We start from the raw sequence: 11,873 nt of genomic DNA, 5'->3' as shown, positions 1-11,873 counted from the left end.
TCTTAATATCTTTACAAGAAGAGGAAGAAACAAGCGGGAGTGAGTCAGTGCATAAAGCTGTTTTTCACCGGGACTGACAACCTGCTTTCCATGCCAGGATCCACGTGGTAAAGGGAGAACCAACTTCTACAAGTTGTTCTTTGGTCCATACATGTGCTACACACACACACACACACACACACACACACACACACACACACACACACACAAATTCACTAAATAAATAAAGTGACATTTAGAAGGAAATGGTGGAGAGGGACACCAGGAAGGATGAGCAAGCATGGAGACAAGCAGAAACAGCAACAGGGAGAAGGTCGCCATCTGCTGGACAAGAAGAGAGAAAGCAGGTGAAAGCAAACACCTTGAGTGTGGATTTTCAGACCCCAGATCTCTGAAACAAACTGCAGTTTAAGGGATTCAGTCTGTGCTACTGGTGCATCTCTAACTGAGTAACACAAGCAGATGTATGTACAGCAAGCCATAAACCTGAAAGTTAATTTGCTCTAGCCTGGGGATGGTGTCACTAGCACGGCACAATAGCTGCAGGTAGTTGACTCCACAGCTCAATCAGTACGCAATGCTACCCTGCAGGCGTCACGAGGCATTTGTTTGCTCTATGTTGAGGATGGAGATACGGTGTATTAGGTAGAATAAGTTGACCGACATGCCCATTGCGTGCTTTAATTCTTTACGAATGTAAGGAAGTTTTACATTATTCTAAGAAGTGATCCGAGTTTCGACTGACTGTCATGACTAGTTCCTACTGGGGCTTCCCTCCTATGATTTCATATTCTGAGACTATACCGTAGGTGTTATGCCGAACAAAGCATGTTAATTCCAGTTATACATTCCAAGACTAAGTGATTGGCACATCACTGACAGTAAGCTAAGTCTGGACAAGGAATCAAACACTCAATTCCTTAGCAAAGAACCTTGGGCTTTATTGATGACTTTGCTTAGCACCTTGGTCATCTAACTTTTATTTTCTTGATTATGAAGGACCCTAGGGGCTTTCACCAAACTTAATCCTACTGCCTCAGGTTAAGGCTAGGCCACGTTCTCCACCCAAAGTTCTTGGGAGAAGCAGGAACATTCTTGAAAAACTGCAGAATGTGCTGACTGATAGCCATCTGACCCTCTAGAGAATCCTAGTTAAGGTCCTGACACACATGCTCACTAACCAATAGATTTAAAGGTCAGTATGCTTAGCCAATGACTTTAAATTATAGCCTTCCTGCCATAACCTTTACCCCTAAAAAGTATAAAAACTGTTTGTAATAGTCTTTCAGGGTCGCCTCTCCTCTGGATGTAGGCCACCCCAGTGCACTGGATGAGTAAACCTCTTGCTTTTGCATCAATCCTTGATCTCTCATCTCTTTTATGGGAGCCCCAAATAGATAAGACTCAGTTTGGGTCTTACAGTTATATAGTTGAACATTTTTCTTGACTGTTTTGCCCTATCAGTACTATGTTCTGACTATACATTCCTATGGAACCAATGTACTGGCTGGTTTTGTGTCAACTTGCCACAAGCTGGAGTTATCACAGAGAAAGGAGCCTCGGTTGGGGAAATGCTTCCATGAAATCCAGCTGTAAGGCATTTTCTCAACTAGTGATCAAGGGGGGAGGGCCCAGCCCATTGTGGGTGGTGCCATTCCTGGCATGGTTGACCTGGGTTTTATAAGAAAGCAGGCAGAGCAAGCCATGAGACTCAAGCCAGGAAGTGACATCCCTGCATGACCTCTGCATCAGTTCCTGCTTCCTGACCTGCTTGAATTCCAGCCCTGACTTCCTTGGTGATGAACAGCGATATGGAAGTGTAAGGTGAATAAACCCTTTCCTCCCCCAACTTGCTTCTGGGTCCTGATGTTTGTGCAGGAATAGAAACCCTGACTAAGCCAACCAAGATTCACAGATGGCTTTCTGAGTTTTCCATTTATAACATAACTTTGTCCATGGAGCCTCTGAGGTCCACCATTTCTTATGCCAGGTCACCACTCCTAGCACAGTGAGCCCAGCTCTACAGCTTCCTCTGCATCCTTAGAGAGGAGAGGCAACAGTGGATGTGTTAAAAATGCTGCTTTTCCTATGCGCAATACACACATTTTAATGGCCTCTATAAATGATATGTCCCCTCCATGTCCTCTCAAAAAGCAATATAGTGGGTTTTCCAGTCTATTTTATATTTGGTCTGAATATATCCAAATCTCTGAATATATTTTTATTCCAATATCAGGTTTTTTTTTTTTTCTATATTTTGGGAGGACTATCTTATTAGTGAATTCACTAATTCACTTTTTTCTTCAATTCATGACATATCAATCTTCTGTCCTGGAACACCATGCCTCAATTTAAAAAGTCTCTTTCATTCCCCCTCACATTTCCTCCCTGCTATATTCCCAATCAAAGACCCTCAGAATTTACCTCCCTGTTCTTTTGTGTGCTTTTATGGATGCCTGCTGGAAGTGTGAGTCTTCCATTTATACTATATAATTTCTGGGATTCGAGCTGAATCATATATAGTTTACCTCCAAATCATGGGGCCACAGTGCTGAACATGAATCACTTCATGATTGTTTCAAAGGACATTTTGCCCACAATGGGCTAATATTTAGTGAGTACCCATGTGAGCTCATATCACCACCGTATAAACAGAGACTCAATGAAGTTCACAATTTTATTATGGAAAAAAATAGTGCTAAGGTAGCACACACTTTTAATATGAGCATTAGTAGACTAAGGCAGAGAGATTACCAGCAATAGGTCATCTTGGGCTAAATAGCAGGGCCCTTGCTCAAAAGCCCAGGAAAAAGAAAACAAGAAAGCATGGAGGGGCTGGAGAGATGACTCAGCGGTTCAGACCACTGACTGCTCGTCCAGAGGTCCTGAGTTCAATCTGCGTAACCACATGGTGGCTCACAACCATCTGTACTGGGATCTGATGCCCTCTTCTGGTGTGTCTGAAGACAGCTACAGTGTACTCATATAAATAAAATAAATAAATCTTCAAAAAAAGGCCGGGGGGGGGGGAGAAATTATGGAAGGAAAGAACAAAGGGAAAAGACAGAGGAAGGGGTGATAATTACCATATATTTTCTACTTTGCTGAGTAAGCTTCACTTTATTTCAAACTACGAGTGGTATAGACATAGTAGGCTTGAACTGAGACACGGTCACTTGTATTTAAAGATGATCGATCCTGAACAAGAGTGAAGGAACTATGCTGGGCAGTGGTGGGTGCCACACACTGTTATAATTTACCTTACATCCTGATTGCATCTTCCCCTTCCTCCTCTCTTCTATCCCTCCCTCTCATCGCTCCTTCCTCCATCCTTCTGTTCTCACTTTCTCCTCAGAAAAAGGGAGGCCTCTCATAGATATTAATCCACCTGGGTACATCAAGTTCTAGTAGGACTTGGTACATCTTCTTATACTGTGGCTAGACAAGGCAGCCCAGTTGAGGAAAGAGATTCAAAGGCAGGCAACAGAGATAGCTCCTGCTCCTGCTGTTACAAATCCCACATGAAGAATATATATATTGAAGCATATTTATATTTATACATATATGTATATGATACATATATATATATATAATGCATGTGTATGTGTGTACATGTATATATACATATATATATATACACACACTTAGCATATATATACACTTATGTATGCTAGGTTTCTAGGTCTGCCCCATGCATATTTTCTGTTAGATAGTCCAATCTCTGGGATCCTGAAACACACCTTTAATCCTAGCACTCCAGAGGCAGAGGCAGGCAGATCTCTTCAGTTTGAGACCAGCCTTGATACAGAGTGAGTTCCAAGACACCCAGGGCTACACAGAAAGACTCGGTCTATCTCACTGGTATGAACACCTCTCCATTACTTTCAGCTCACAATGCTCTGATTAACTAGCCCTGTTACAACAGTTCAAATTTTTGTTTTACAAGGAAACAACTGAACATCTGCATATACCTTTTTCAAAGCATCCTCTCTGTCTTAACCTGAAGCTTTACAATGCAAGCTGAGCATGTGCAGACACTCCCTAGCTGCCATCGAGCAGCTTTTTTTTTTTTTTTTTTTTTTTTTTAGCCACGGGCCTGAGTTCGTAGGCGCCGCGGGCCTAGCGAAGTCAACATGCCGGTTGCCAGAAGCTGGGTTTGTCGCAAAACCTATGTGACCCCACGGAGACCCTTCGAGAAATCTCGTCTCGACCAGGAACTAAAGTTGATTGGAGAGTATGGACTTCGGAACAAACGTGAGGTGTGGAGGGTCAAATTTACCTTGGCGAAGATCCGTAAGGCTGCCCGGGAGCTGTTGACGCTGGATGAGAAGGATCCCCGGCGTCTGTTTGAAGGCAGTGCCCTACTGAGGCGGCTTGTTCGCATTGGGGTGCTGGACGAGGGCAAGATGAAGCTGGATTACATCCTGGGCCTGAAGATTGAGGATTTCTTGGAGAGACGGCTGCAGACCCAGGTCTTTAAGCTGGGCCTGGCCAAATCTATTCACCATGCCCGTGTGCTCATCCGCCAACGTCACATCAGGGTCCGGAAGCAGGTGGTGAACTTCCCATCCTTCATCGTTCGTCTGGACTCCCAGAAGCACATCGACTTCTCCCTCCGATCTCCTTACGGTGGTGGCCGTCCAGGCCGAGTGAAGAGGAAGAATGCCAAGAAAGGCCAGGGTGGTGCTGGGGCTGGTGATGATGAGGAGGAGGATTAATTAATACTTTGTTGCACTGGAGGATTGTCTGGTTTTCCAGTTGAAAATAAAACAGTTGATAGTTAAAAAAAGAAATAAAAATAAAAATAAAGAGCAGTACTCCTGCCTTCCATTTGCTTCTTATTTTGAACTCAAGTGTTCCAGGAACCTGAGCTAACCATGGCCAAAGTAGTACTTGCCATCCTTTCTCCTTGAAATGTGACCTCAGGCTGAGCAAGCACAGGAATATATATCCCTTAACTGTACATGGTCAGGGATATGCCCACTCAGAAGAGCTTTCTTGCAATTTCTTTTTCTTGCTCCACGAATATCTGTAGGCTCGTTGGATGAACTACACATACTTATTTGCTCGAAGAGGATATTGTTCTGTAAATAAGTCCATGTTCTCCTTACCTATTACAAGTAATAGATCTTTCTATGTGGGGCTGGGTTCTGGAGGTCTCACAGAGAGATCTCTTGTCTGGCTAGGTACATGGGTTCAGGCAAAGTGGAGAGAGCTCATTCATGATGGGGGAATCCAGTTCCACTGCCTCCACTGCTGGTGCTTCCCCACCTCTGTCTCCACCGCACTGCTGGAAGCCAAGCCGGGCTGAGCCAGCAGAAGACTCCAGCGGGGGTGGGGGTGGGGGGGGGGGAGACTTCTGGTGGCTGTGATTTTAGGAGAGCAGATCTCTTCCCAAGTGTTGGTGTTACCGCTCTTATGATAGAAGCTCTCGATGATGGAGTAATTCCTGCACACCCTTAATCCTAGACAGACTTCTTATATACAGTTTTGAGAAGTTTTAGATTCTGACAACAGGTACTTCCTATTGGCTTGGCCTGAGAGCTTGGGGATACCTCATTTACATATTTGGAGGTGTGGTCCTGCTTCCATCCTGAGCCTATGTCATATCCTCACCTGGAGGAGGGACTTGGGGTGTGACCTACTAGGCTCAAACCTCTGTACAGGGGACTGTGGGGGGGTATAGCTGTGTGAGAGGGACCTGATCTCCCAGGAAACAAGGAAGCTCCTGCCATCCCTTAGGGTCTCTTGAGCTCCAATTTATCTCGACTGAGAACCAGGGTACCCTTCACCACCCATTTCTCTACATGAGACGGACAGAGAGAACACTATCCCCCTAAGATTACTAAACTATAGTTGTGTAGTCACATTCATGTTTTGTTTATTTTAACGTTTGTGATACCCTGGGGCACACTGGGGTTCACCTATAGTCTAGGATACATTGTGAATAGAGACTGAAGAGAATCCCAATGGTCTCGTAAGGTGATTGCCTGTGCTACAGAACCTTTATTGACTGTAGGAATCTACCTGTTCATAGGGAGAAATTGGAGGTGCTTTACCTGACAAAGAACATTCATAGAATCTGGGCATTTTAGACGTCCAGAGTTATCTGAGTCTTGCCAGATGTCCCCACACTAATTCTCACAGTTCTGTTTTTCTTTCAGAATTTATTCTTCTTCCATGTATCTATAAAATATTTAAAGTCAGTTACCTATAATACAGCATCTCAAAGTTTAGCTTTCTTAAGTTTTGAGGCTGGAAACGATTACACACAGTTTTAGAATCAAGAGAGGCTTCTTGCTTTCTGACACAGTGACTAATCTGACCATAGCACATTCTCCCTTCACACTCCCTCTCTCTGCCTTCCCCACCCCCACCCCAGAGATCAAGACCGTGATTTCACAGATGCTATGCAAGTGCTTTACCACTGAGCTACCTCCCCAGTCCCACCACTCCCTTTATTTTTCTAGCACAACTGGAAATAAGCCAGCACCACAGTTCAGAGAAAGGAACTTACTGACTATGTTAGCCAGAAAAGGGTAAAATCATTCTTTATAGGGACTAGAAAGGAAGGCTCAAGTTCATGTGGCTAAAAATAGTATTACCGCATACCTTTCAGCCCTGCCTCATCTGGCGTCAGAGGCCAAAAATGCAAAGACCATTTCCTTATCCTATAGGAAATGCTAGTGCCTCTTTGCATCATTCTATGAACCTGAAAATCACGGGAAAATGAGCTGTCTTGTCTTAAGTAAAAACAGCTCTTTACAGAGCATGTTTCCTCCTCCTGATCATCAACGAATCAACGTTTGCCACACAGGTGTGAGGTTCAGCAGCTAGGTCACACACTTTTTGCCATCCCTAGCTAGAAGCATAGTAAGGATAAAAAGCTTATGCCCAAAGAACACAATGTATAGACATGTTCATGTGTGAAAAGTCATAAAGAGGCCCTTTGTGTTGTATGCTACCATAAGGAAACAAAGCTATTTTAGGGGTAGAGGAGATTTGGTTTTGTGGTTAAGAGCACTAGTGGCACTTCTAGAAGATGCAGGTTCAATTCCCAGCAGCCACAGCTATCTGTAACTCCAGTCCCAGGATATCTAATGCCCTCTTCTGGCCTCTCTGGGCATGACATGAGCATGGTGCACAGGCATAACACGCATGCAAATCAAGCACCAAGTAAATAATTATAAAAAGAGGTCAAGAATAGAGCAAATGCAAACAGTGGTATTTTCACTTCCTTTTTTTTTTTTTTTTTTTTTTTTTTGATGAGCTAATTCATCAAATTCATTTTGGTTATTTACCCATTTTTCTGTTGCATACTTTTAGTTTTTGATGAACTTTTCCCAAGATGCCTTTTGCTTACAACGCTTTTTATCATTTGTTACATAGTCATATTAACAAGTCTGTTAAAAATAGTTTTGGCTAATGTCAAGATTAGAAAAAAAGTCATGAAAAGGCAAAAACTAAGCGTGGAGGTGTATGTCCTTAATTCCAGCACTCAGGAGGAAGAGGTGGGAGAATCTCTGTACATTTAAAACCAGCCTGATCTGGGCCATCCAGGACTACACAATCAGACCCTGTTTCAAAAAACAAACAACAACAACAAAAAAAAAATAAGACAAATGAACCAAATGTAAGGGTATCTTCTGTCCTCCCCTTCATCCTTCTTCTATTCCACTCTGTGGTTGGATCTGTGGTGAATTTGACAGATTACCTCCAATCCTCTTAACTCATCACCCTTTAAAAAGCAAGTGTCTTTTAATTAAGAATTTCACATTGAAAGTTATAAGGGAGAAAAAAATGGAAAGAAAAAAAAGAATTTCACATTGAGCATATCTATAAGTTTGTAGTGCTGGGTATAAAACCAGGATCACAGATTCAACAGGGAGTGTTCTATACCCAAGCTATACCACCACTCTCTCCTTCTCTAGTATTTGTATTTCCTAGCTCAAATTAGATCTGTGAGGGGTGTAGCAGCCTAACACACACATAAGCAACACTATTAACTAATCTGACTATTTAGCTCAGTTGGAGTAAATATTTTGTACCTGTATGGAATCCCAAGAGATCTAGCTCATGTGGGTGTTCTGCCGGGGAAGCAGTTTAGACAAGACAAAGATCAGAGATGCCAGAGTCTTACATAAAACTTTTTATCTTAATCTTCACAATGAGGCCACGTGGAATTTTATCTTCATCTTTGCAACAGAGCACCTGGGGAGGAATGAGGGAGAACGGCATTCCCCACCATCAGGGATGGAAACATCAGTTTGTGTACAGAAAGTTTTGCGCCAAAATAATGTTTCACATCATGCTTTAAATGTTTGGTTTTAAATGTTTTTAGTTTAAAAAAAACCTAAAGTGTAAAAGTTACATAAAACAAATTCCTCTCTACACCTAGATCTGTGGATGATTGGAATACCAGCCTTGTTTTTCTTAGTTGCTGCAGATGAAAGGCCCCTAGGTTTAAGATCCTGGAGGTGCTCTTGCCAGTGTGATAGTGTGACTAAGTAAACAGATGGGCAGAACTTGGATTCTATTTGAAAAGATGAATGAATGACAGGGCACATGTGTAGTTAATAAACACGGGCAGTGCTTGTTAAAGGATCCAACGAAAGGGTAAGATTTTCCCCCAGATTCCTGCAAAGAAGAAAATGAAAGGAAGTCAAAACTGGAGTCAAATCAAAAAGGGGGCCTTCTCCTGGAGATGGCCAGACCCCTGGAGATGTCCAGACCCCTGGAGATGGCCAGACTCCTGGAGATGGCCAGACCCCTGGAGATGTCCAGACCCCTGGAGATGGCCAGACTCCTGGAGATGGCCTGCTCACACAGTTTAGAGGGTTTTGGGAGGTGGGAAGTACGAGTCCTGAGCTTTAACACTGTCACTTGCCCTTTTTGAGAATCTGGGACCCACCTCTTAACCCTTACCAAGTAGGAAAATGCACATCTACCAGTTTTGTAGAGAGCAAGACAAAAACTCAGCACTAATGTAAATTATAAAAAACAATATGGGAATGTTTGTTGTAATGGTTAGTACTGTTTTAATAGATTTTTAATTTTTTTATATTTTAATTTTTGTGGATTACACAAGGCAGTATTTTTCCCCAACTCAGTTATTTTGTGTGTGTGTGTGTGTGTGTGTGTGTGTGTGAAAAAATCTCCAAATTTGGAGCTTTTTGTGTGCTGGAATTTAGAAAGATTGCTAAGTTAATCCCAATGGTTTAAGACAAAGATTTACTGGCAAAATTTGTAAAAATGCAAGATCATTAAAAGTCAAAGCACAGGTTTTCCCTCTCTGTCTCCCTCCCCACTCCTTCTTCTAGTATTTCCCTTTATCATACAGAGAAATATAATAGAGTATCCAGAGGCCTCCTGCAGCATACAGCATAGCTTTATCATTGAGGAAGTGCCTACCTCACTGTTGATAGGAAGTAACTTTCTTTGATAGTGGAATAAAGGCTAGCTTGTCAACACAAGCTTTGGGTTGGGGGTGGGGCCAGTATACACTGGAGTCATAGCAGAGAAATAAAAGGTGGATAGCTACCAACAAGCTATATCCATGCAAGATGGAATATAGACCCCACTGCTTTTGGAGCAAGATGACAGAGCTAGACATGTGTGTGCGGGCCAGTTTAGGTTCCTTAGTGGTAACTTCAAGGCAGATGCCTCCTCCTGCCCCCAGAGGAGGCTGGAGAAGATGAAAACAAGAGATGTTGGTGTTTGATCTTCAGACTTGGGGGTGTGAGTTGCCAAGATTGTTAACATCAATTCATACGGCCTTATGGGAAACTGAAAGAAAAGCCTAGAGTAGAATGACATTAGTTCTCAGGGCTATGAAGTCAGCACAGGGCTGAAAATGAATGTACAGGTTGGTTCTAGACTCTGGTCGCTGGCTTCGCAGAGACTTTGGGGGAAGTGGAAGGTCAGTTTCTTTATGCAAAAAAAAAAAAAAAAGATGAAAGAAAAAAGAAAAGAAAAAGAAGGAAAAATGTTGCAGGCTGAGTACTGGGAATTTTCAAATAAGAGCAGTTGCCTTAATTCTCAGTGTGGACTTATAGAGCATTTTCATGTAATGTGCTTACTGCAAGTGTTCTAAGGTTATCCAATGATTAAAATACATGTTTTAATCCATAATCTTTTTCTGTTTTATAAGATTTATTATTTTAGTATTATTACTACTATGACTATTATTATTATTATTATTATTATTATTGTGTGTGTGTGTGTGTGTGTGTGTGTGTGTGTGTGTGTGTGTGTGCCTACACAGATACCCCCAGAAGCCAGAAGAGGGCTTTAGATCCTTTGAAGCTAGAGTTACCACGGATTGTAAACCACAAACATGGACCACAATTTCTGAATCCACTCCTCTGCTGAAGGACATCTGGGTTCTTTCCAGCTTCTGACCATTATAAATAAGGCTGCTATGAACATGGTGGAGCCTATGTCCTTGTGAGATGTTGGAGTATCTTTTGGGTATATGCCCAGGAGTGGTATAGCTAACTCCTCAGAAAGTACTATGTCCAATTTTCTGAGAAACTGCCTGACTGATTTCCAGTGTGTATGTACTAGCTTGCAATCCCACCAACAATGGAAGAGTGTTCCTCTTTCTCCACATCCTCACCAACATCTGCTGTCATCTGAGTTTTTGATCTTAGCCATTCTGACTGGTGTGAGGTGAAATCTCAATGATAGAGTACTACTCAGCTGCTAAAAACAACTTCATGAAATTCTAAGGCAAATAGATGGACTTAGAAAATATCATCCTGAGTGAGGTAATCTAGTCACAAATGAACACACATGGTATGCACTCACCAACAAGTAGATATTAGCCCAAAAGCTTAGAATTCCCAAGATATAACCCACAAACCACATGAAGCTCAAGAAGAAGGATGACCAAAGTGCAGATGCTTCAGTTCTTCTTAGAAGGGGGAACAAAATACTCACAGGAGGAAATACAGGGACAAAGAGTAGAGCAGAGACTGAAGGAAAGGCCATCCAGAGACTGCCCCACCTGGGGATCTATTCCATATACAGACACCAAACCAAGACACTATTACTGATATCAAGAAGTGCTTGCTGACAGGACCCTGATATAGCTGTCTCCTGAGAGGCTCTGTCAGAGCCTGACAAATACAGAGGTTGAGTTAGACTAAGGACAAAAAAAAATCTGAAGGTGTTTGCAATCCATAGGAAGAAGAATATCAATCAACCAAACCTCCCAGAGCTTCCAGGAACTAAACCAGCGGTTGGTTTAAAGTCCACATGAATGGACCCATGACTCCAGCTGCATATGTAGCAGAGGATGGCCTTGTTGGTCATCAGTGGGAAAAGAAGGTCTTGGTCCTGGGAAGGTTCTATGCTCCAGTGTAGGGGAAGCCAGGGCAGTGAGGTGGGAGGGGGTGGGTAGGTGGGGGAGCACCCTCATAGAAGCAGGGGGAGGGAGGATGGGATAAGGGATTTATGGAGGGACAACCGGAAAAGGAAATAACATTTGAAATGTAAATAAATAAAATACCTCCTTCCCCAAAAAACAATCGATGGTGTTAAAAAAAAAGGGGGGGGGGCATCATGAATTCAACATATGACAAAAAGAGAAGCCCTTGATTGACAGTTGTATGTGACGTTTGAGTACAGTGGGTCCTGACAGGAGAGGTGACACCTCCCGAAGACTGTGGGGGTGACATGACCATTAGGGAAGGGGAGGAAGGAGAAGAGAATAGTAGCAGACATGTGTGGGCATGTGCACACACACACATAACCTCACACACACACACACACACACACACAGCTGCACACGCAGTCACCCATGCATGCAAGCTCATACATCCACACATGTCCACACGTAGAACAGCACATGATGGTTTTATGTCTACACT

The 11,873-nt window shown here is 42.8% G+C and overlaps 1 protein-coding gene across 1 annotated transcript; it reads left to right on the top strand.

Annotated features, from left to right (window-relative positions):
* The first annotated feature begins 4,106 nt into the window (after nucleotides 1-4,106).
* LOC308433752 (small ribosomal subunit protein uS4-like) lies at nucleotides 4,107-4,763 on the top strand. Its single transcript, XM_080933835.1, has one exon. The coding sequence runs from the start codon at nucleotides 4,134-4,136 to the stop codon at nucleotides 4,716-4,718; it is 585 nt and encodes a 194-aa protein (XP_080789961.1). The 5' UTR covers nucleotides 4,107-4,133; the 3' UTR covers nucleotides 4,719-4,763.
* The last annotated feature ends 7,110 nt before the right edge of the window (nucleotides 4,764-11,873 follow it).

This window comes from Micromys minutus (assembly GCF_963924665.1).
Source record: "Micromys minutus genome assembly, chromosome: 20".
NCBI classification, from domain to species: Eukaryota; Metazoa; Chordata; class Mammalia; order Rodentia; family Muridae; genus Micromys; species Micromys minutus.
Note: the sequence above shows the minus strand (reverse complement) of the source record. Positions and strands in the feature narration are given on the sequence as shown.